General features: G+C 31.4%; 1 protein-coding gene and 1 long non-coding RNA gene across 2 annotated transcripts; both read left to right on the top strand.

Moving 5' to 3' along the window:
• Nucleotides 1-8,073: 8,073 nt before the first annotated feature.
• On the top strand, nucleotides 8,074-9,287 carry LOC140050059 (uncharacterized). The gene is made up of 3 exons (XR_011845359.1): nucleotides 8,074-8,228; nucleotides 8,750-8,826; nucleotides 9,149-9,287. It is a non-coding gene; the product is annotated as an uncharacterized lncRNA (long non-coding RNA).
• Nucleotides 9,288-9,333: 46 nt separating this feature from the next.
• Nucleotides 9,334-21,544, top strand: LOC140049155 (receptor-type tyrosine-protein phosphatase kappa-like). Its single transcript, XM_072093973.1, has 14 exons — nucleotides 9,334-9,378; nucleotides 10,779-10,866; nucleotides 11,180-11,256; nucleotides 11,820-11,856; nucleotides 12,021-12,118; nucleotides 12,510-12,632; nucleotides 13,268-13,434; nucleotides 13,810-13,945; nucleotides 14,466-14,565; nucleotides 15,022-15,095; nucleotides 17,315-17,572; nucleotides 19,362-19,510; nucleotides 19,938-20,073; nucleotides 20,404-21,544. Exons 1-14 carry the CDS (start codon nucleotides 9,334-9,336, stop codon nucleotides 20,473-20,475), a joined length of 1,560 nt encoding a protein of 519 aa, XP_071950074.1. The 3' UTR covers nucleotides 20,476-21,544.
• Nucleotides 21,545-21,668: the final 124 nt, after the last annotated feature.

The raw sequence follows: 21,668 nt of genomic DNA, 5'->3' as shown, positions 1-21,668 counted from the left end.
CACTCCATCCCAACCATACAATCTCATAACACTATTTCTGTACCTATCCATAAAACCAACTCATTATTACAATATTAGATACTCCGGACCCACATTATGGAATAGTCCATTTTTATAATCTGCCTTCTAAAATGTATTTAAATTTTAAAATTATTAGCCTGTCATATCTTGACCAGTACCTATCTTTTCCATACTTCCTCCTTTTTTATATTTATCCATTTTTATTTAATTAATTATTTATTTAATTGTTTTGTTTATTTATTTATTTATTATTTTTCTTATTTATTTTATTTATTAAGGTTCGCCCACCTCAAAATGTTTTTCTTCACCTTTCCGGGCATCTGCCTTGTCATTATCTGACCTATTATCATTATATTATTTGCATTGTATTTTTCTTTACTTTTTTGTCAGATATTAAATAAAATATCTTTTTGAAAATTATTACTAATTAAATTAAATTACTAGTATTATTAATATTATTTTTTTGTCAGAGTTTGTAAATAAATGTTATGAAAATGAAATTACCTATCGTTTCATACTTTTTAAATTATTCTTCCTAGTAAGATGTAGGACATTTTGGATGTTTTGATGGTGTTAAATCACCATGGTTGATAAGAAGTTATTAAAAGTTTCTTAACATTTTACAAGTGTAAACAGCTGATGTATTATGCAATTGAATCGACTTCTAATTATAGTTTCATCAGGAAATAATTTTTTTCGATTCATTATCGTGTATCGTGTGAAGTAAGTAGCAGTAAAGTGTCAAAATCACTATTATGCACTAGGAAATAGCATACAAGTTCCTATTATATTTGATAAATGACATCTAAATAAACAAGGAAATAATTCTTGAAAAAAAAACTCTAGCAAGTGAAATTTCACGATACAGTAATCGTTAACAATTTTGTTCAATGTAGAAAATTGTGATGATGATATTGGAAAGTCATGTTGTGCATACAGTGCCATTTCAAGTATAAACATGTTTCTGGCTGCTGACATTTTCCGTGCAGACAATCGCTAAGACTGGTGTCACCGCTTTAGCCTTTGGGTGTCTTGACTTCCTTCATGGTTAAATAGTTTGGTCAAACTGCTTACTGCTCATTATGAAAAATAAGCTGCTGAAACTGAAATAAACCTGCTCTGGCATTCAACACATAACTACAGAAATCCCGTTTAAAAAAAAATAATAATAAAGGGCTAATATTACAGGTATTAGCTAGAGTATAGACTAGTTGTTGGGCAGAACAAAGAAAAACACTTTCTGAAAGTAGTAATAATATACTTTCATGATGATTATTGTAAAATGTAGTGTTATTTTGTCTTGACTAAAGTGATAAAAACATATAAATCAACAAATACAGTACACTACTATAATTAGATGAAAGATGTTGAAGTTTCAGTATCAAAGTAACTAATCTATTTGCATAAGAACTAGGAACTAACTCAAGTTCATCTTATCTCCAAATGGACACTTACATAAACAAGGAAACGCATTATAAACTAGTATAAGTTGTAATTTACAATAATAATTCACAACTAACTGTTGTATAGTTGAACTGATTTAAAGTGTTAAGCATTAAGGTTAAGATTGTAGGTAATGGTAACACATTCATGACTTTCGTCGAGATGTTGGTCAAATGTTTTCGAAACTATTTTCTTCTTCTCTTTCTGACGTGCCAAAGCAGATCATCGGGTAGGATTTAGCCTATTTAGTTTAGCATTTATATTGCTTAAATAACTAGATATCAATGATTCTTTTTAACTTTTGACACTTGTATTACATACTGACGATCGGCCATACTTCTTCTATTTCCCAATTTATGACTGTAAATCGGATCACTTCAGTTGTATTTCATTCATATAGTTGTGTATACTCTCATTAGAGATTTAAAAAAAATGTTATTTACAAATGTTTATATTCTAACTGGAATAATGTTTATTTTTGTGTAACAGTTATTTTTTTACAGGATTTTTAAAAGGTAACATTTTTTTTATGTTTAGGCCTAATTTAATTTTAACAAAACTCAAATTCCTCTGTGCGTTCACATAGCATGCATAATAGTCTTTACTTTACATTTTACTTGATCCGTCTGATTCTAAATTCAGTAAATCGTATAGATTACTTGCAAAAGTTTACGTATTGTTTGGTCCAAATATGTTGTAAAATTATACATTACTCCGATTGGTGCTATGTGGTTTCCAATAAATGAAATATAAAGGCCTACTATATTAAATAGGCTAACACGACCACCTATGAAAATTACTTTATAAATTAAATTGTGTATATAGTACAGTACTGTTTTCTTTACAATTGGGACCATTTCTGGAGCAAGTAGCGGCCTGATTCAAAATGATTTATTCAAGAATATTTTTTTTTTCAAGATCCATTAGATATAACATGTTTTTCTGAAACACCGCTGACGTCATCTGGTAGTAGTTGGTTTCGAGGATACACACTTAAAGACGACAACAATATTAGAGACTTATCAGTTGGAATATTATACAAGATTATTGATGGGAAAGACAACGTGACTTGGAATGATACTGAATATAAAAGTGGTACAAACCCACTATCAAAAAATATGCCTGAATATAAAATATTTAACACAAACAGCACAATTATATACCGAGTAAACGAGGCGATTCACACGTGGCTGGGTGTTGATAACAAGTTACAACCTCAGACCGAAAGAGTTGGCGTCTTTTCATTCAAAGCAAAGAAAGGCGAAGTCGTTACAAAATCAGCTATTGTATTGACATCCGCTTCTGGTGAGTAATGTTATGATGATTTATTGTCAAATATACGTACTAATGTGTTTAATGTTTATATCTAAAGCATTTCTAATTTCATTTTTATTTCAATACTATAGTTTACTAATATTATTGTTTATAGCCAATATTGATATGGAGTACAGAACCATAACGGTCGGTATTGGAGAGTCTGTCACTATCAATCTCAGTAAAGGTGGTGATATTAACGATTTACGTTGGAGACAAAATTACGGTGAAGAAATATACAACATGAGGGGTAATACGTCCGCTGTGATCGAAAACATACGAAAAAAAGATGATGGCGTATATGAATGTTATACAAGTGCTAGCCCTGATGGTAACCATGGTATCATGAGACTTATTGTTAGAGGTAGGTTGCAATACAAGGAATTTTGATAAAGAGTCTATATTATAGGTTTTGAAAATTGGGTTTCTGAGAAAACATAGGCAAATGCTTATACGTATAGGCTTTAGATCAAATATTCATGGAGGTTTAATTTTACTGAAATTATAAGTTAAACATATTTTCATATTTTACAGTGCAGCTGAATTTGATAATAACTTGTTAGGCCTAAATGCATTTTCATACACTTACATTTTTCTCACGTATTTGCCAAATAGATTGTCCTTCGCCAAATTGGAATCCTCCAGACTGTGAAATGAACTGTCGCGTATGTTACAATGGCGGAGTGTGTGACGATAAAACGGGTCTGTGTATTTGCCCACCAGGATTCGACGGCGAATCTTGTAAACACGGTACGCCTAATTACTGTATAATTTATTGTTAAAATACGCAGAGGAGTTATATAACATGCATCATATTGCACGTAATTGTATGTTATTTAATCCGATAGGTTGTGGAAATAACGACTGGGGGCGTAAATGTGACTCTGTGTGTTCCTCTACTACTGGCAACAATTGCCAAGGAGCTCTTTTATGTCCACCTGATCCAGTTGGTTGTACATGCATCAATGGTTTTGGAGAAAAAGATTGTAATACAGGTTATAGAGTGTTAATATCATAGGAATTGTTGCAATTATATGAGTATACTCAAGTTAATATAATATTGTTACATTTTGAAGATGTATTTTCCCTCAAAAACATGAAAAATAAATATTATGAGACTTTGGATGGATAGGTTATTTTTTTGTTTTAATAAAGTTATGACCCCTAATTGACAGACAATTTGTTTATGTTTTCTTTAAATTACAGTTTTTTAGGTAAATATTATTTTTCCGATCCATGGTCAAGTGCATAAATAGTATGTGACTTTAAAATGGCATATACATACAAAAAATTCAGGGGGACATATATAAAATAATATAATTCCTTGGCAAAAAAACTACGGAACAGTATACTATATGCCTATAATAATTGTATTAATTTTCAAAACAATCATGGCTATAAAATACAATAATACAATATTAAATGTTTTATATGATGTTTTATGGAGTGAGTTAAGAATCTGTTTGGGCTTTAGCCTATTCTCATTCCTAGTTATTTTTTACATTGATGACCGAATAAATATTATTATTATAGAGTGCAAGACTGGGTATTATGGAGCAGATTGTCGCCAAGAATGTCACTGTAACGATAGTGTTTGTGATATACACACAGGATGTTCATCCGGGTCAGAATGTTCGGATGGATACACTGGTGATACTTGTCAAGGTATCGTATAGCCATTTTCTATTTATTAGTATGCCCATGGAAATAAGCAGACAATGCAAATCCTTCTAATCAACTTCGTCTGTGATACATACCCTATTTGTCCCAAGCCTGCTACAAACGTATGTGATTACCCAGAAGGAGTTGCACATATTATGTCAATATTTCTGTCCCGTTTTTCTTAAGTATGTTAATACACTCAAGTATATACTACCATTCTTTTTAAGCACATCCATATCATACTGTAAAGAACTGTGACCGAGGTGAACACATTTTTATTTCAATATTCAAACGTTATTCAAGTATGCTTTGTTTGTGTAGTACCTTCAGAATGTCCGTCTGGTTTATTTGGTGATTTGTGTAACTACCCATGTCACTGCAAAAACTCTGAAGATTGTAATCGAGATGGAAGTTGTCCTGATGAATGTCACGAGGCTTGGGCTGGACCAAACTGCAGCATAGGTAATACCATACACTATTATTATGCAAGATATTATTTTGTTATATGTTTTTTTTAGCATTAAACGTCTAACTAAATACAGAGGTATGAAATTGGTTGGTACTATAATAATACAAAGGAAGCCTTACATTATCACTATCCGGTATATAAGCACCCGATATGCGATTCTTAGACGGTCTCCCATCCAGAACGCAACCGGGCTCAGCTAACTCAACTTAACTTGTGATCTGACGAGAACCGGTGTTTCAAAGCAGCTAGTATGGCCGTATATTTATTAATGGATGGTAACGCAGAAATTCTGTATTTTATTCAATCAGGGAAGGGTAAAATTGCCTGATTCAATGCATTTTGTTAACGTTTTCATCCATGATGCAATATCCCACTCCTGGTATATATTGAACTTATTTTTAACTTATTAAAGAAATACAAAAAAAAATGATTATCAATACAAAAACATTTCAACCACGTGCGGCATAAAGTCAGGGATTCCCGTATTGTAGAGGCTATTCAATCTTATTATTATTATTCCGCTATGGGAGCTGGAGATAGAGTTGAGCTTTGTTTTCGTCAGAAGAATTGGTCAACAAGTTGAATTTTTTTAAAATAATAATATTTTAATTTGCGTATCGGCCGCCGTTCATTTCTGCGGAAATCTACTAGGTCGGCTCCCTCAATTCAAACGCCCATTGCCTACTAGCATGATACACGGCCGTCGTTTTGATAATTCACTCCTTCAGCCGTCAATTTGTTAAACAAAGTAAATCCATTTTATTTCACACCAACATCAACAAGCTGCAAGTGAATCCATTTAAAAAAAATATATATTCTTTATAAACGACGGCCCTGATAAAATGTTTCGTTTCATTCACCGAGTCGGATGACCATCTCGTTCTACAAGTGGTCTACCCTAATGAAATACTTTTATTTGTGTTCATAATTAGCATTACCATATGGTTCTGGACCACCAATTGTACACCAAACAGCAACTACTCTAACCTTTGACGTCACTTGGATTTCTGGTAAAGACTATGGAACAGGAACAATTACAAGACGGAAGTTTTCGTATAAATCATCGGAAATGAATTCATTTGTATTATTAAATGACACGGGTAACAATTTAGTTGTTATTGATAATCTCACCCTAAATACTCAAGTTCAATTTTACTCTCAATTTTCGAGGATGGTTGGTGGTATTGAAGTAGATGGACCACCGAGTACCATTGGATCAACCAACACCATATGTACAAGTAAGCTCTAATATTTTAATAATTATTGTTTGATATTTTAGGTTTTTAAACAATTTGTTTTTGTAAATGTCAGTGTCCAAACTATCATTTATTATATTATAAACTTGATAGTTAGTAATTATCAAGTTTAAAACTATATGGTCCCCTATTTTATCAGTATTAATGAACTTTATTACGTATTACATAGAACCTTTAGAAAAACCTGAGATAGAATCAAACACCGTTGAAGATAATCAGGTCATCGTAAGATTAAAGGTATATTCCATTCTATTATTTTTTTCTTGTAAAAACGTTTGATATTATATTTTCAGCCTGCTACTTGGGCTGGAATCGTTAGGCTAGTGATCTGTGGTTGTGAGTTCGAATCTCACTCTAGAATTACTTCCAATTTGTTTGCAAGTGTTCTCAATGTACTTAGTATAAAGTAGGTATACACAATTACGTCAGAGCATAATAGGGCATTGCTTAACTCACTGAGACGCAAGGCTAGCACACAATCATCATCCAATTGATGCAGTACCCGTTGCTTACTTGGGCTTTTATCCAACCCTAGCCATTAGCGCAAGTTCGGTGGTAATTTTTTGTTTAAAAAATATTTATGCAAGTTCGAAGAAAAAATAAACCTAAATGATAGAAAAACAATAAATTAATACAGAATATAGAAAGCCATATGATTTAAAGGTTCACAGATTTGCAATGCTAAGTGAGCCTTTGTTCTCAGTTGTGTAATCTGTCTGCTAAATATAAATAAACATCATTTCCTTATATTTCAGCCTGTTTCTAGTGCTCCTGTACACATCCAGTGTAGCTATATTCTTCGATATCAAGTGCAATACTCGTACATTGATGGAAATGTACAAGGTGTAGTCAACACAACAAACAGTACTCAATTAGAAGTTGAACTATCCGAATTATCAAGCTGTACTGAATATATCGTAAACGCTCGAGTTGTTAATAATTTGGAGATTGCTGGTAATTGGGGACAGAATATAACGGTACAAACAGCGCCGTCAGGTGAGTTTTTTTTAACGCACACGTAAAAATACTATATTTTTTGTAGAAATTTAATATATTGGCTAATTCAAAATATGGATAAAATCGATACATTTTTTTTCTGTAATTAAAACTAGACTATGGATTTAAAAGAAATGTTATACTCCTATCTACATTGATTATGATAAGAACATCCGATATAATCAAACGTGTTGGCACTATTAGGCCTATATCGACCTTTTGCTAAATGGCTACCTCCAGCGCAGTCACTTTCTTTCTGTTCCAATGATAGAGCCATCAATAGAATGCAATCCGTTCACAAATGGTACACACTTGCAAATTAAGTGGAATGCTTCTACGTGCGACATCCCAGACCGTCATGTGACTTACCATTATGAACTGTCAGGTGGTATATTTCAACAAGGGAATACAACAAAAAATGAAGTTGTTTTTGACGAAGGAATTGAATCCTGTATAGAATATACATTCACAGTATTAGCGTCGTATTTAAACGTTAATACGACATCTGATACAATCAAACTAATGGTTGGGACTGGTTGCGATAAAGGTAAGTAAAAAGGTTAGACAAATAATGTAAATCTTGTCATAATGCTTGCTGATTTTATAGTTGTTGGTTAAGAATGTCATTCAGCTTTCTTTTAATGTATTATATTTGGTTTAAATTGAAATTTATTTTTATTATTTAAATTTTAATAAATAATAATCGTTTAAGTTAGTAAAATAAATAGTAGTTTTGTTGTTTTATTAATAATTAGAAACAACATCTTCTGTCTCAAATTAAAAAAAAAAACTTTAGTTACGCCCACAAGACAAAAAGTAACAAAAACAATAATGACAAGAGACAATTTAGAAAATGGACAAAGACAGGATCCCAAAAAGATGAGAATCTTGTGGGTAACATAATTATAAATGTTTACTATATTTTACTTCCGTTAGCAAATTTAGGTTGTTGAAATGCTTGAATTTATTTTATTCCAATTGTTTTTAGAATCGTATGTAGGTGTGATAGTTGGTAGCTTGGTTCCGGTGGTTGTGGTACTTCTTCTAATATTAATATTAATTGAACGGTAATATCTACATTGTTGTATAATGATACTATAATAATACATTATTGTTAACAATATCATTCGATATACAAAATACAAGATATTTGTTATTATTATTATATATTCTCTGTTCTCCTAGAGGGCCCATTGTATGTATAATATTATGAGCTTGTGACAGTGAATATGTGTGAACACAGGGGTAACCCCCTACTCGTCTCGAAAGATATACTAGGTTCTTTAAAGTGCACATGAGCCAGATGTGTACACTGGACCTATGGTTTATAGTCCTTATCCGAGAAGACTCGTTCTACCACCTGAACCATGGAGCGAGTGAGCCTCAAACCCTTGCCGACGTTTTGCCTATTATTACTTTTGGAACATAATACAAAATACGCACAAATATAAGATGAGGAATTGTACAGGACATTATTGGTCAAAGTTAACATTACAAATATGCAATGAGCTAGTTTGGAGATAATGAATTTCTGAGTCTATATATTATTCTGGTTATTATTTTTGTTCTGGATTGTCTTTTTAATTAGGCGAAGAAATAAAAAAGACGCTAGTTTATCCACCTGTATTTTATCTCGCAACATTCTACAAGAACAAGACATAGAAGGTAAGATTTTTACATGTATATGAAGATTTGTGGGCGAATTGAGTTTAGAAGGATGGGATAGGAATAATAGGCAGAGTATGTTTAGTAGGTGGATGGATTTAGTAAGTGCTGTAGGATAACTAGGCGGGTTGGATGGGAAGGCGTGGTAGGATTTCAGTGAAGAGAAGTAAAACTATGTTATCATGGTATTCGGTTAGACTTGATTTTTGATATATTTTAAGGTCAAAAATGAAGATTTAATCATCGTTTTGAGTACTGATTTTAAATAAAAAAAAGATATATAAAATGTCAATTATAATGGGTGCCTTTGTATTTAATAAAGACACTGCATATGATGAAGTGAGAGGTGTCGACAATTCTTCAAAAAAGCACGCTGATGATGAGGTCGATTCTGAATGTGAAAATCAACCTCATCCTCAAATTAATCAGGAACCTGTGTATGATAACACACACTTAGATAATCAAGAGTACAAACCCATTGAGTTATCCAAACTACATGAGTATGTGATGAAGCGTCAATTAAGTGAAAGTGGTTTTGAGAAAGAGTACGAGGTACGTATTGCTATACTTCGTACAGTAGGCCTGTTAGTATACCTTACTTTATTTTGTTTTATTGTCATTCTTTCATTTTATTAATAAATGTATTATAATGTGTGACATTACAGCAACAAGACCGAAAACTGTAACGGTAAAATATTATACAGATATTGACTGCTTAGAGGTTAAATATAAGATTTTACATCCCCGAGGGAATGATATTAAGTTCGATGGAATATATATTTCCCGAAGCGCCAGCTGAGGGAAATATATATTCCCCGAGAACTTAATATCATTCCCGAGGGGATGTCAAATCTTATATTTAACCGATATAAAAGGCAATATCTGTTATATTATATAGCCAAGAACAAGTCTGCTGGGTTGGGTGAAGCTAGGCTAAGCCTCCTATAGTATTTGTATTGTATCTAAACAAGCCTGCCTAGACACCTTACCTTGCGAAGAATAATATACAGATAATTACTAATTAATGATTCCTTGGCAATAAAATATTCACTTAGCCCTAGGTCGTTTAAATTAACAGGAGAATTTCCATCAATAAGCCTATTAATAATAATATTATAATCAGGTAGGCCGAATAAACAATTCGTCTTCTTCTCTTCGAGGAGCCGAATCACCGGATGTTCAGCGCGTAGTTACTAGGTTACTACCGTGAGCATTGACCAATCACAAACTGTGTTTCATCACATTTAGTGTGGACTAATAACAAATGAGGGCGCTATGTATGCATAGTTTAAATAGTTTAGATGATTAATTTCTTCAAGCAAGTTACGTGGCGCAGCGGTTGAAGCGTTGTCTTGTGATGGAGAGACATTGCATTGCAAGTTCAAGATCCAGTAGATGACTTTTGTTTATTTATCGGCAAACGCGAGTGTTGCACACGAAAATTACACAGTCAATGTCATCGTACTCGAGAATTTATATGATTAATGACAGGGTACGCGAAAATTACACAGTCAATATCATCGTTCTCGAGGATATATACGATTAACATCCTCGCAGCGGTAGTCATGTGATGCAGTTTCAACCAATCACGTTCGCGTATTTACATAGGCTATGTAATATAGCATTATATAAAACTGACTCACAATAAGGGTAAAATATAACATAATATAAAACTGACTCCCAATAAAGGTAAAATATAGTGTTGTGTTTTACTTAGAACCTCTAAAATAATTATTTACTCTAAATTAATGTTTTTTCCCCAATATTTAGTTACATATTGTTGATGCACATTACTTTATATGGCTTTTTTTCAAATTGCTAGCATTATTTTTTTTTTACATGGCTTACCCTAAATACTAAGCCACTCTATTAGCCATAATTGTTCAGCAAGTTCTTATCACATACTGTACTCAGAGTATATTAATTATTAATTAGTTATCAATTTGTTTAAGGATCTTGGCAACAAGCCCTTATTCTCGAGCACAGTCGCAAAATCGTCAATAAATACGAAGAAAAATCGATATGCAAACGTCATTCCATGTAAGTTTCTTGAACATTTTTATTATCATAATTTGCCCTAACATGGTATATACTATTGTGTTGTTGCTATACGGAGACTGCGGAATTTAACGAACTCATATTATATATAAAAAACAAATACGCATACAACGCAATTAGTAACTCAACATTCTTCCATGTAAAACTGCACATAAAGCAAAAAATTCATTATATTTTCTTTTCAGCTCGCATAAAAGCAAGAATAAAATCAGGCCCTATAGAATTATGCTTGGCAAATATTATTTCGCGCCAAATCCTTATACAACCTAATAACTTACAATTATTCAAATTTCAGATGACAATACCCGTGTAGTTCTTGACCAGATCGAAGATGTTCCGGGGTCGGACTACATTAACGCTTCATATCTTGATGTAAGTTATTTTGATTACAATTTTATAACAATTAAATAAATATTATATTAAAAACCATATATTTTCGCTTTAAAGAATATAATAGCAACAAAGGTTCATTGTTCTTGAGATACTTTACAGTGGGATTGCTAAATTGACCAAACATAAATATTTACTGACATTCCACAAATGATAAATATTACACTATTTTCTTTTAATATTTATTTCTGGTGCATAACAATACATTCTACTACTTCAAGTGCGATTTAAGCAATGTTTGAAGTGTAGGAATAGAGACAGTGATGATACAAGAAAAATAGCAATCTGTCCTGCGAGTTTGTTTTTTATGATTATATATTTAAACAAATTAAAATGATTATATATAGATACTATAATACTGTATGTATGCAGTGATTTAACAGTATGTAATTAAAAAGTTAAACGCTTATGTCTTTATAGTGATAACCCGACTATAGTAATTAATTTCTACAAGCAATAACTCTTACACACCGTTTCAACGTCATATTAGTAGTAGTTGCTGTTTTGAATTGTACCCATTTTAATGTAGCCTTTCTTTTTTTCAGGGATATACAATACCACATGAGTTCATCGCATGCCAAGGTAAGAACTAATTAGGCCAGTTTAATACGCATGTACTAAGTTCTAAGTCTCTTAAGTTTTAGCAGCAATCAATAAATTAAAACAAGATGCTAATAATGTATACAATGATTTCGTGTGTTATTAATGTTTTAAAATATTAATTTGTATTAGCTTTACATTTTCAGGTCCAAATATGGCTTCAATCAACGATATGTGGAGAATGGTCTGGAAAGAAAAGTCTAGAGTTATTGTCGTTGTTACGAATCTTGTTGAGGGAACGAGGGTATTATAGTTTTCTAGTATGAATTTGCAATGGTATTCGATAAAAAAAAAGTAGTAAAAAAGACGAAAGGTTCATTATCCTCTTCATCTTGCCATTATTGAGTTTTTTCTGTACTTGTACCGATTATTAACAATTTGGATTTACAAATACTAACTTTCCGACGGTGCGAAATTGAATACAAGTATATTGAGTGCATTATTTAGGGCATGACAAAATTCTTCATGATACAAGCTATTTTTTTGTCTGTACCTTCAAGTAATGCGTATCCTACGTTTTAAACACATTTCATTAATTTAGTTGGTATTTGGTAATGTACTTTTGTTGTATTTAATTTTGGTGTAGGTCTATTTAATTTGTTTGTATTTAATTTTGTTGTGTTTTAATTTTGCAGAAAAAATGTGAACAATACTGGCCTGATTTACATAATACGCAGGTGTACGCAGAATTGTCTGTAGCGAATGCCGGTGAAACCAATCACGGTTTCTATGTGGCAAGAATTTTTCAAATTCAGAAGGTAAAATTATGTTTCATCCAGTGATTTGAAGTTGTGTCTATCCTACAACACTTTTCTTTATTAAAACATTACACTTCAAAAAACAAATTTTACTAACACGTTTATAATAGAGACAACCATATGTTATTATTGTGGTTTCAATTTGAAATGATCATTAATTCAAATTCAATTCACATTTATTTACTCATCCTTTATAAATATAGTTTCATAGCATAAATGATGGCAAGGATCCTGCATAGAGAAGTTTACACTTCTGTTTTCGCAGGACCCTTTTACATAAAAAACATAAAACAATAAACACAACATAATGGATATAAAATATTTAAAAAAACATTTCCTATATTGTAGAGTTGCTCATTATCAAAAAGCGATTACTTATACATTTATTTTTCTAAAAAGAAGATATTCAGTTTATTACTTCCAGTACATGTGAATTCTTTCTTTAGGCCTATATAATATAGCAAAAGTATGAATACATATAATATAAAAACAGGATATGTGTGTATTATTATAAGCTACTTTAATATAATCATTTTAATTACCATCATGTATTCAGTCGTTATTTTTAAAAATCACACCAAAACATTAGATAAAATAATAAAATACTGTTTATTTGTCTTGATCTATTATTGAAGGTGGGAGATGAGAATAGCATCTACAATGTATACCAGTATCATTTCACGGAATGGCCTGACAAGAGTGTTTCCAACGCCGTCCCGCAGTTAATCGATTTTATCCAAGCCTTTAGAAAAACTCAGCAGAAGTTTGCTAGTACCAGTGGGCCAGTTATTGTACATTGCAGGTAATAATCTAACTGAAAAACTACAAACTGAGAGTATAACTTTGATCTTTTTTAAAAATTGTACTAGTAATCATAACTGATAATTTAACCGAATGACAACATCAGTTTCGGTACTCTATTTTATCCAAATGTGAATGATTTTACACGCATTAAAAAGGTATTGATATTTAAACAACCATGACATTATGATTACGTCAATATGGTAATTACAGATGAGACAACAAAATTATAAATTGCTAGCAAACCAATTGTTATCATAATTACCTTTGAATATATTTGAAATATGATGAATTATGATCGCAATTGCAATCATGTTGTATATATTGTTATTATTATATTATTCGGTTGATATAATTTTTACTATACATTGGTTAGCGCTGGAGCTGGCAGGACGGGAACTGTGATCACCATTGCAGCCATGTTGGATATGTCGAAGGACCAAGGCAAAGTGGACGTGTTCAATTTTGTACGAAGTATGAGGCAGAACCGTATCCAAATGGTTCAAACAGAGGTTATTCATCAATTCGTTCTTTATTTAAATATATCTCTTCAACTGACAAAATTAGCAAAATAATATCAAATTCAATAAATAAGTTTATATTGCACGTATGCTCACACTTTTACTTATAAAGCAAAATGTTGAATTGCTTTGTTTATTTTGGTTGGTTTCAACATAAATCATAGGTCAGTATGGCGTATAAATACTAAAAATAAAATGGTTATTAATTTTATTTACAGGAACAATATAAGTTCATCTATGCCGTCATACTTCAGGAATTGTTTTGTGGAAAGACTGTAATTCCTGTAACTGAATTGCAAAACGAAATACAAAGACAAACACAACAAACTCACACACATTTTGATTTTCAACTCAAAGTGAGCATTATTAAGTTTAATTCTAAACATAATTCATTTCATTAACTATTATACTTATATTCACAATGAATGAATGACACGATATTGCTTATTTATAAAGATCGTTCCCCTTGTATGAGACGCCCTCTTAACACTTTTATCTTATTTACACATAGACTTTGAACTGTTTGTTTCCACTTTCTGTTGATGATCTTACGTCACACGCAAGACAACCTGAGAACATTTTCAAGAACAGATTCGATGACGTATTACCTCGTAAGTTCTAGATTTATATAAGAAAATAAGAATATAAGAAAATACATTAGGTTGTGATTTTGTAAAACAACGCCTGTTTTGTTTATTTAATAATTGGAATTTTAGTTTCAGACATTGCCAAAAAAATACTAAACACGTTTTTTTCTTTTTATTCGTATGATTTCGAAGCTGCCCATCATTATTTATTCATGTTAATGACATAATCTCATGGTTTTATACTTTAAGACATCTCCGCCTTTGTATCTTTTAATTTTATGTTTTTTTTTTATTTGCAATATTTGGTTGGTTCTGTTTACAATAATAGGCCAAAGAATACTGCATATAATGAACATATAAAATATTGTTAAAATCCATTTATTTATTCTGCTGACAAATATGAGTGATTTCTTCATTGCGTTGTATTGGCACATAATTCAATACAGTATAGGTAGAGAAACTGTTCTTGTTGTCTTGCAGTAAACAAAGCTCGTCCATTCTTGATGTCACCATCCGACCGTGGTACTGATTACATCAACGCATCATTCTGTGACGTAAGACGATTTAAATTTACGTAACATACAATTACTTGTATTATTTATTGTACTAGCAGTAGCCCGTGCTCCGCACGGTCTTTTTCTGCTTTAATATGTTGTTATATACTTTGCATGAGCAAGTATAATAACAGCGCACTTTGATAAAAGTACTTTGACAAATTATTAAAATTAAAACAAATTGTATCACGAATAAAATTCGAAACTACCGTATTTACGGCCATTGGTTTGTTATACACTATTCCTTCACTTCAATATAATGTAGGCTGAAAAATTAAAGCAATAGTACAGTAGAACTTTGACTTTACTTTTGACTGGAAAATAAAAGACGCTAAAGAAAAATTGTGCTGTAAATTAGATGATGCGCGCAAACGCATAACGAAAGTATAAACATGCCAAACTATATTATTTTGGGTGTTTTTCGTGGTGTATTAATTATTTGATACGTAGAGATAAAAAAAAGTGTATTAAAGTAATTAAAGTGTGGTCTACCAGAAACCTGTGCTCCGCACGGTTTGTCTACCTTAATAAAAATTCACCGCCGTGGCATGATTATTAAGTATAATAAAAGCGTACTTTTCCCGGCCGTGATGTTTCTTTTCGTAAGTTGGGGACCCCTCATGAGACGTCACAAAATAAACATGAATATTCATTAATCATGTCCATAAGCTACGTTAGAAATGAGCTAACAATTCGCTAATACAAAGATTTTCTATCGAGCCGTCTGTGTAGTCGAGTGGATTAGGCTTTGGACTTTACATGTCGATGTATGAGGTTCGAATCAGATGAGCAAGTTCTTTTTATTTTATAGTAAGAGAGAGATTATAGAGAGGGTTAGGTTTAGTTATATTTAGGAACTTAAGTAGTTCGGCTATCTTTCACATAAGGGGCCTCAACTTCTGTACGAAATAAAAAAATCACTTCCCGGCCCCTGACAAATTGTTTTTTTTAAACAAACAAATTGTCAAAAATACAATTCGGAACTACTTACGGCCATTGATTTTGTTATACACCGAGTATTCCTTTACTTTGAAATATATGTAAGCTACAAAATGAAAGCAATACTGGATTTGGGGTGCGCCTCAGAAAGTGACAAAGTGCATGAGCGGGACAGACTTTTGTCAATCAGTTGGCAGAGATTAAAACATTTTAATGATAAAATAATGAATTGGTAAGTTATCGAATTAAGATGTGAAGTATTGGAATAATAACAATGATTACGGACTCAACACAAAAAGTAGTCGAAATTAGATGAAGCGCTCGGACACAAACATTGTGGGTGTATTTTTCGTTGATATTTGAATTTAGCGGAAACACGACACTCAATTGGATTCGTTTTACTTGTGTGTGGGTTTTTTATTTACATAAAATGCTCAAAAATGAAACAATGACATTTATTTATTATTTATTTTGTGGATTCGTTTTATTTGTTCATTTACATTTTTTCATGTTTTTTTTACCATTTTTTTGTGTGTATTTTTTCGTATCTTTTTTGCTAGTTTTGTAATTACATTGTGGTTTAGTTTTGATTTTTAGCTTTAAACGGTGATACTTAATTATTACACATTTCGCGGATTGAGCTCGAACCTACCATCGAGGAAATACAGTACAGTCTGTATATTTCCTCCATGAACCTACTAAGCATTCATATCAATGGTCACGGCGACTTGCTCACTGAGCCAAACCGTGATTTACAAAATACATTCTGTTCCAAGGATAGGTGTAATTAATTAAAACTTCAGTCGATACGGTTGACTAAAGACTGTGTATTTAGCGGCCCGGCATGGTAGTTGTAGATCCGGCCATGGTGGTACACAACAGAGGAGGTTGAGTAGTTTTACAATGACGTAACTTGGTCGCTGAGACATCAAATTACTGCTATTTTTTGCCTTTTTTTAGTGTTTATCCTTAAAATTCAGGAAAGTGACATAGCCTATCGTGTGCGGCCCCTCAATAAACATTAGTGTGCTAAATGTGAGCACGTACCTTTCAGTGGTTTTGGAGGAGATACGTAAAATTACGCGAAAAATTTAGTAGCATTAATATATAGATTATCAGTATTTTTCAGTGTGTTTCTATAACATTGAAAATGATATTGCGCAAAATATGAATTATATTTTATTATCTTAGTGCGTTAAGTAATAGGCTATACTGTTTCATACAAATCCATTATTTCTGTTTTATAACATTAATCATAGTACGTATTTCTATATTTTAAGAATTACAAGAAGCCCAACGCGTACATTGTGACACAGGCTCCATTGGCTGACCCAGCCAATACTACTGAGGATTTCTGGCGGTTGGTGTTTGACTATAAATCTGACGTCATTGTGCAGCTGAATGAAATGGACCAAACGTGTGGCGCGTACATTGACAAGCAAATAAAACAACCAATGAAATTCGGGCAATTTATCGTCACTGTAAAATCAGTAGTGAAGAATGACTTTATGATCGAAAGAAAGATATCACTAGAAAAGGTGACTTTTTTATTATTAGGTTATATGCATGATATGCATATAACCTCTTGATTCTGTCAAAATCTTTATTTATTTATTTATTTATTTATTCTTTCCTTAGCACTATTTTGTCCGTGCATTATCTTGGCATCAGTTTCATCTAGCTAAGTCAAGTTTTCAGAGTATATTCCTTATGGCCAGGAATCGATGTGGTTATATTTTCACGATGCGTAATCAAAAATTACGCGGTCTACGCGCGATTTTACGAAATCACGTTTGTAATCATATCTTCACAAGCATGAATCACAATTAAACAAAATTTGGTACTCATAAATTTCAGGTCATATTTCATCATATGGCAATAAAATTACGTGCGTAGCGCATATAACGCTTGCGTACACGCGCTTAAAATGTTCAAAATTGTCAAAATTTATTTTCGATGAAATTAGAGTACGTTTCAGGCAATTTTAAGCGTTTAAAAAATTGCCATGAGTGCGCAAAGTTTTGCACGCGCACTGCGCGTTAAACGTTGGTGCGCACTCTTTTTGCCCGATTTCTGTTTTACAATCTTTCTTTAATAATATCATCATATTTGATTCAGGTTTCAACTCGAAATTGCGTTATACGAGCACGTCAAAAGTGATTGGCTACGCACGTATAAGTTAACAAAATGGTGAAAATATGCTAAATTTTAAAATTAATATATATCGTCAGAATGCAGGGGAACACCTATTTTTTATTTCATTTTCTTGAAGTGTATGTATCATATGTATGATCTATTATCAAATTAAGAGGACCAAAGTTGATTAAGTCATCATTAATTGCATATTAAATTAAAAAATAATAATTTCGACAATCAAACAAATTATGACATTTTCTTAGGCCAAAATAACAAACTTAACATTAACTTTCTTCCTTCAAAAGTTCATATATTAAAGTTAAAAGTATGTAGTTTGACAGTGCATCATTTGTTTACATTTTAAAGATGTCATCATAGTAAAAAATTATAATTCATTTCGGTATGTAATAATCTATCTGCACCAAAGTGGTTACTGCATAGTAAATACACGGAGGAATTTTTCTACAACTTTTAGTCAGTTGTGTACGGCTCGATTGTCTGTGCTCGTGTCTATGGCATTCAAGGTACCGAGATCGAGTCTCACCTTGGGAAACGAAATAAGAATTTTTTTTTTATTATCCGTATTGTTTGTTCAAATTTATTTCTTAGTGTATAGATTATACACATGATTTATAATGAAATCTAGATAAAAATTAACTTATGTCTTTATTATTATGTAACAACAAATGTGGTTTATGACATTATACGCATATGGATCTTTGATCGGATTGTGATACCGGCTATGGTGTTCACGTTAGCAAGGTCCTGTCATATATTATAAATAATTAAAGATTCTGAGAAAATCAATCAATCAATATATCTTTTAAAAATCAATTATCTTTATTTAAATCAATGCATATAACCTATAATTCGTCATAGTGACGAATTAAATCTAGTTGTACATTATGTCAATATTCGATATATATATTATTATTACTACAGTAGTAAATTATTGAATTTGAGTAATGAATGTACTGCATATGAGTCAATTACACAGAACAATTACAAAAATAAGAAGAAAAACAACAATGATATGCCTAAAAAATATTACTATTTGAAGATTAAATTTAAGAAAGTATGCATGAATAATAATTATTGTTTATTATTTTTTCATTAACAATAACAACGTACGTAGAAAATTAAAGAAAGAAACAGGAATAATTTAAATTAATTTATTATTATATTTTTAAGGAAAAAAACGTACGGGAAATTGCTCACTTCGAGTTCCGGCAATGGCCAAAAGGAAAGACCGTTCCCAAAGTGGATCCGTTTGTGAGGTTCATTACAAACATTGGAGAGGGCGTTGTTTCTAAAAACAAGCCAATCATCGTGCACTGTCTGTAAGTACAGTATCGTAATTATTGTTCCTTGCTGTTGTTCCTTGCTGTTGTTGTTTCGTTTTCAAGATTCAAGATTATTGAACTAATAATAGTATAATTCCCCAACAACGCACAATCTGTTTCTGTTTGTCTTTCGTAGGTTCATCCCACTTTTATTATCTTCAAAGTGTACATGTTACAATGTTATAAATACATAATTGTTATGCAATAATGTCACTTAACAATCAAATAAATTGCTGGTTTAACTTTGGAGAGTAATAGAGAATGTACACAGTCTTAAAAAAAAATATTATCGAGTGAACTTAATTATTTGAATATCTAAATAATTAACCATATGCCTATTTATATTTTTTTACATGAATTAGCTTCATCGTCGAATTACGAATTAATAGTTGACTCTGATTTTCAAATTTCTTTTCTGTATTAGGGATGGAGTTTGCAGATCTGGATTATTCTGCCTAGTTCATTCAATGATTAGGAAAATGAGAGATGACAAGGTGGTGGATGTATTCCAAACACTTAAAACACTGCGTTCAACCTGTCCTACTATGGTGAAAACTAAGGTATTGCAATTATTGATAAATATTGTCATAAACTTTTAGGTTAATTTAAATTCCACTCCTACCAAAATCATTAAGCATACGATGCTAGTTTTTTATGTGAGTTTGTGAAATCGTACAAGAACATCAGACTAGAGTTTTATTTCGTTATATGCGTCGTGTACACATTACTATCACAGCCAAACAGTGTATAATAATAACTCAACCAGCCAACCACCATTACATGTTAGTCTTACAATATGAATTATATAGTTAGACGAATTAAAATACATCACTAACAACCCAAAATATTGTCGTACACTTCTTAAATTGATTAAATGTTTTTACTTGTAGGTTCAATACAACTTTTGTTACGATGCAGCAAAATGTTACCTGCAGAATTATCAAGAATATGTCAATGTTTAAAGCAGTGAAGTCATTAAACTATTCATAGTTGTATTTTCTTTTTTTTAAAGAGTTATAGTGCAAAAAATTTAGTAATTACTCGAACGTTTCGATTTTATCAGAGATCTTTATCACCTGACTGCTTGTTGACAAGGTATAGTTATAGTTGTACGTACATTGCAGTGATTCATGTTTAACCATTCTAAAGTAATGCAATCGTTGGTACACTCTTTCATAGGAAATAATAATCAAACTTCATATAAAATAAATGTATCGTTTTGGTAGGTTACATTACTGATTAATGTTCACAATTAAAACAATCATTTTTCATAGGTTGAATACAGGAACATTGCTTTAGAGTGTCGGAGAATTATTGTCAAGACATACCTTTCTCCTTAAGTCTATCTATCAAATTTTATATTGACCCACAAAACTAATCACTCGTTAAGTTATAGATAACATTTTATTATTACACTTAATTGCATTTCCTGCAGTATACGATTTGTAATTATTTAAACTAAAATATTTATAATACTATAGCAATACTATTAGGCCTATGATCGTTTTATATTGGTTTCATCATGTATACACACATTAAATACCATCATTAAAAAGAAAAATACGTTATAAATGCAGATAGAATTACAGTGATTGTAATTATATATTAATTGTTAAATTAAAGGTAAATTTGTAAACCGTATACCAACGGATAGATAAGTTACATTGGTTTATGTACAAACGAATAACCGTTTTATTGATTGATTTTTTTTCTCTGGAGTGAACTACCAATTTTATTAGAAATACCATAATAAACAATAAATATGATACTTATCATTTTATTCAATTTTACATCGTGTAAATTCTAAATGTCCATATACATTCTTCCATATTATCCTCTTTTGTTATGTTATTATAAATGAGCGTTTATTGTAAAATTTAGATATTAATACTGTAGTTACTAATTAAACTACTGTTACTTGTTTAAAAAAGAAAGAAATTCTTTGATTGTTTAAATTATTTATATCAATGAAAAGTCAAAATATAATCATTCCGTAAATAGCGAATTGTAATAAAGCTTAAAATAATAATAAACTGGACACTTCGAGATTTATATATTAATTCATTCATTTCGTGTCATTTGATTTTAATACAAACGATTCTTTATTTAATGTTGTCTATTTACATTGACAAAATAATCTTAAGCAGTTTTGTAA

The sequence above is a fragment of the Antedon mediterranea genome, chromosome 5 (genome assembly GCF_964355755.1).
Source record: "Antedon mediterranea chromosome 5, ecAntMedi1.1, whole genome shotgun sequence".
Classification (NCBI taxonomy): domain Eukaryota; kingdom Metazoa; phylum Echinodermata; class Crinoidea; order Comatulida; family Antedonidae; genus Antedon; species Antedon mediterranea.
Note: the sequence above shows the minus strand (reverse complement) of the source record. Positions and strands in the feature narration are given on the sequence as shown.

Coding starts and splice junctions, on each gene's coding strand:
- LOC140049155 (XM_072093973.1), top strand. CDS start 9,334: ATGAAGCGTCAATTAAGTGAAAGTGGTTTTGAGAAAGAGTACGAG. Junction 12,119..12,509: donor ATCTTGTTGAGGGAACGAGG/GTATTATAGTTT, acceptor TTAATTTTGCAG/AAAAAATGTGAACAATACTG. Junction 19,511..19,937: donor CCAATCATCGTGCACTGTCT/GTAAGTACAGTA, acceptor TTTCTGTATTAG/GGATGGAGTTTGCAGATCTG.